Source organism: Caretta caretta, chromosome 10, assembly GCF_965140235.1.
Source record: "Caretta caretta isolate rCarCar2 chromosome 10, rCarCar1.hap1, whole genome shotgun sequence".
Classification (NCBI taxonomy): domain Eukaryota; kingdom Metazoa; phylum Chordata; order Testudines; family Cheloniidae; genus Caretta; species Caretta caretta.
The window spans coordinates 79,705,379-79,709,948 of NC_134215.1; the positions used below are offsets into that span (position 1 = coordinate 79,705,379).

Genomic DNA, 4,570 nt, shown 5'->3' on the forward strand with positions numbered 1-4,570 from the left:
TGATCCAAAGACTGGAAGTTGACACTAGACAAAAATCAGACCGGAAATAACGTGTAAATTTCTAATGGTGAGAGTAATTAACCATTGGTACAATTTACCAATGGTTATGGTGGATTCTCTATCACTGATCATTTTAAAATCAAGATTGGATGTTTTATATATGCTCCAGGAATTATTTCAGGGAAGTTCTATGGCCTGTGCTATACAGGAGGTCACACTAGATGATCACAATGATCCTGTCTGGCCTTAGAATCTATGAATAGCCAGTGAGAGACATTTTACTACACAAAGAAAGCAGAAGGTGAAATAAGCTGTGGATTTTTCTTGGTGACCATTCCCTACTTGGATCTTTGCAAGTATTCTTATGAATGGTTAGTATCCATTTGAATCCAGACCCACTTAAACATTTAATTGTATTCCTTTATCCCTCTATTCTTGTTATTCATATCATGGTAGCACCAACAGAGATTAGGCCCCCATTGTGCTTTACATGCACATATTACAAGAGTGTCTGCCACACACAGTTTACATTCTAGATAGATGGGACAAACAAGACCAAGAGGGGAAACAAAGGAGAAAAGTGGCTTGCCTAAAGTCACATAGCAGGTCAGGACAAAGCAAGGAATAAAATCCAGGTATCCTGACTCCCAGTTCAATACCTTCTCCACTAGAATGAGCTGCCTTTCAACATTACAAGAGACTTCAGTGGGTCCTTTGACATCAGTGACCCCTTGGGTGGATGGTACAGTATTCGATAGGTTGGGGAGTTTTATCTGGCCCTGTGCCTTTTATTATTGATTTTATTTATTTGTGGATTGTGTAGGGATGAACAGCCTATAATGTTTAGGGAGGTTTAGGTTGAACATTAGGAAAAACTTCCTAACTGTCAGGGTGGTTAAGTGCTGGAATAAATTGCCTAGGGAAGTTCTGGAATCTCCATCACTGGAGCTTTTTAAGAGCAGGTTGGACAAACACCTCTCGGGGATGGTCTAGATAATACTTAGTCCTGCCACGAGTGCAGGGGACTGGACTAGATGACCTCTTGAGGTCCTTTGTAGTTCTATGATTCTATGTTACAACATGCTTTCTAGGGTCTGATTCAGTTCCTGTTAAAATTAAAGGGAATCTTTCCATTGACTTTAATGGATGCTGGAAAGCCCCTTGGCCTCCTTCTGCCTCACTTTCCCATCTTAAAAATGGGATGACTACTACATCTTAAAGAGGTATTATGAGTTTTGATTCATTAATTAATATTTGTAAAGCACTTTGAGGTCCATCCATGGTTGATGCCTTAGAAATGCAAATTTTTTATAAAGTAGAGATGGTCAGATTAAAAAAAATTGTAATATCAAGGAATTTTTAATTGAAATATTGATTTAAAAATAGGATTAAAATGTTGCAGGAAATTTCCACAAAACATTATTTTATATCAAACAAAAAACTAAATGAAAAATTTTGCAAAAATTTCTTTTAATTTTCAATCATCTTTACTAATCAGCATTCATTGATAAAGTTTAAAAATTCAACATCAGTCAGAAACTTGTGTATTCCGAAAACTACAATATACTCTAAAGCATTTCTTTAGCAATTTTGCCACTTTACGAGGGAAAAAATACTTCTAAGATATTTTTGCTACCATATGACTAAGTAGCCAAATTAAAACTAGAAAATTAATAACTAGACACCATTTCAGTCCCATCAACTCTAATCAACATAAATCCATTCTCATTAAATCCAGCAAATCCTAAGGATACTGCACACTTAGTCCTTTATTATAGGGAGTAGAAGATAGAACAGACATTATACTGAAAAGTATAATACGCAAATCGCAGGAGACAAAAAAAAAGAGAAAATATTCACAGCTGTAGTATATTTTTAAAAATACTATTATGTCGAAAATAGTCTGTTTGACTGAAACCTATAATAGTTTTGTCCTTTAACCCTTAAAGCCAAATGAAGGGAGAGCAGGATGTGTAAATTCACAGACTTCAAAAGATTAGTTTGCCCTGGTCTACACTAGGACTTTAGGTCGAATTTAGCAGCGTTAAATCGATGTAAACCTGCACCCGTCCACACGATGAAGCCCTTTATTTCGACTTAAAGGGCTCTTAAAATCGATTTCCTTACTCCACCCCTGACAAGTGGATTAGCGCTTAAATCGGCCTTGCCGGCTCGAATTTGGGGTACTGTGGACACAATTCAACAGTATTGGCCTCCGGGAGCTATCCCAGAGTGCTCCATTGTGACCGCTCTGGACAGCACTCTCAACTCAGATGCACTGGCCAGGTAGACAGGAAAAGAACCGCGAACTTTTGAATCTCATTTCCTGTTTGGCCAGCGTGGCAAGCTGCAGGTGACCATGCAGAGCTCATCAGCAGAGGTGACCATGATGGAGTCCCAGAATCGCAAAAGAGCTCCAGCATGGACCAAACGGGAGGTACGGGATCTGATCGCTGTTGGGGGAGCGGAATCCGTGCTATCAGAACTCCGTTCCAGTTTTCGAAATGCCAAAACCTTTGTCAAAATCTCCCAGGGCATGAAGGACAGAGGCCATAACAGGGACCCGAAGCAGTGCCGCATGAAACTTAAGGAGCTGAGGCAAGCCTACCAGAAAACCAGAGAGGCGAATGGCCGCTCCGTGTCAGAGCCCCAAACATGCCGCTTCTATGATGAGCTGCATGCCATTTTAGGGGGTTCAGCTACCACTACCCCAGCCGTGTTGTTTGACTCCTTCAATGGAGATGGAGGCAACACAGAAGCAGGTTTTGGGGATGAAGAAGATGATGATGATGATGATGAGGTTGTAGATAGCTCACAGCAAGCAAGCAGAGAAACCGGTTTTCCCAACAGCCAGGAACTGTTTCTCACCCTGGACCTGGAGCCAGTACCCCCTGAACCCACCCAAGGCTGCTTCCTGGACCCGGCAGGCGGAGAAGGGACCTCCGGTGAGTGTACCTTTTAAAATACTATACATGGTTTAAAAGCAAGCATGTGAAAGGATTACTTTGCCCTGGCATTCGCGGCTCTCCTGGATGTACTCCCAAAGCCTTTGCAAAAGGTTTCTGGGGAGGGCAGCCTTATTGCGTCCTCCATGGTAGGACACTTTACCACTCCAGACCAGTAACACGTACTCGGGAATCATTGTACAACAAAGCATTGCAGTGTATGTTTGCTGGCGTTCAAACAACATCCGTTCTTTATCTCTCTGTGTTATCCTCAGGAGAGTGAGATATAATTCATGGTCACCTGGTTGAAATAGAGTGCTTGTCTTCAGGGGACACTCAGAGGAGCCCGTTCCTGCTGGGCTGTTTGCCTGTGGCTAAACAGAAATGTTCCCCGCTGTTAGCCATGGGGAGGGGGGAGGGTTGAGGGGGTAGCCATGCGGTGGGGGGAGGCAAAATGCAACCTTGTAACGAAAGCACATGTGCTATGTATGTAATGTTAACAGCAAGGTTTATCCTGAAAGAGTGTAGCCACTGTTTTATAAAATGTGTCTTTTTAAATACCGCTGTCCCTTTTTTTTTCTCCACCAGCTGCATGTGTTTCAATGATCACAGGATCTTCTCCTTCCCAGAGGCTTGTGAAGATTAGAAAGAAAAAATAACGCACTCGAGATGAAATGTTCTCCGAGCTCATGCTGTCCTCCCGCACTGACAGAGCACAGACGAATGCGTGGAGGCAAATAATGTCAGAGTGCAGGAAAGCACAAAATGACCAGGAGGAGAGGTGGCGGGCTGAAGAGAGTAAGTGGCGGGCTGAAGACAGGGCTGAAGCTCAAATGTGGCGGCAGTGTGATGAGAGGAGGCAGGATTCAATGCTGAGGCTGCTGCAGGACCAAACCAGTATGCTCCAGTGTATGTTTGAGCTGCAGCAAAGGCAGCTGGAGCACAGACTGCCACTACAGCCCCTGTGTAACCAACCGCCCTCCTCCCCAAGTTCCATAGCCTCCACACCCAGACGCCCAAGAACGCGGTGTGGGGGCCACCGGCCAACCAGCCATTCCGCCACAGAGGATTGCCCAAAAAACAGAAGGCTGGCATTCAATAAATTTTAAAGTTGTAAACTTTTAAAGTGCTGTGTGGCATTTTCCTTCCATCCTCCACCACCCCTCCTGAGCTACCTTGGTAGTCATCCCCCTATTTGTGTGATGAATGAATAAAGAATGCATGAATGTGAAGCAACAATGACTTTATTGCCCCTGCAAGCAGTGATCGAAGGGAGGAGGGGAGGGTGGTTAGCTTACAGGGAAGCAGAGTGAACCAAGGGGCGGGGGGTTTCATCAAGGAGAAACAAACAGAACTTTCACACTGTAGCCTGGCCAGTCATGAAACTGGTTTTCAAAGCTTCTCTGATGCGTACCGCGCCCTCCTGTGCTCTTCTAACCGCCCTGGTGTCTGGCTGCGCGTAACCAGCAGCCAGGTGATTTGCCTCAACCTCCCACCCCGCCATAAACGTCTCCCCCTTACTCTCACAGATATTGTGGAGCGCACAGCAAGCAGTAATAACAGTGGGAATATTGGTTTTGCTGAGGTCTAACCAAGTCAGTAAACTGCGCCAGCACGCTTTTAAA

At 44.0% G+C, this 4,570-nt stretch overlaps 1 protein-coding gene across 1 annotated transcript; it reads left to right on the forward strand.

Annotated features, from left to right (window-relative positions):
• The first annotated feature begins 2,212 nt into the window (after positions 1–2,212).
• Positions 2,213–3,990, forward strand: LOC125643916 (myb/SANT-like DNA-binding domain-containing protein 7). Its single transcript, XM_048867184.2, has 2 exons — positions 2,213–2,945; positions 3,534–3,990. The coding sequence occupies exons 1-2, from the start codon at positions 2,360–2,362 to the stop codon at positions 3,602–3,604; spliced, it is 657 nt and encodes a 218-aa protein (XP_048723141.2). The 5' UTR covers positions 2,213–2,359; the 3' UTR covers positions 3,605–3,990.
• The last annotated feature ends 580 nt before the right edge of the window (positions 3,991–4,570 follow it).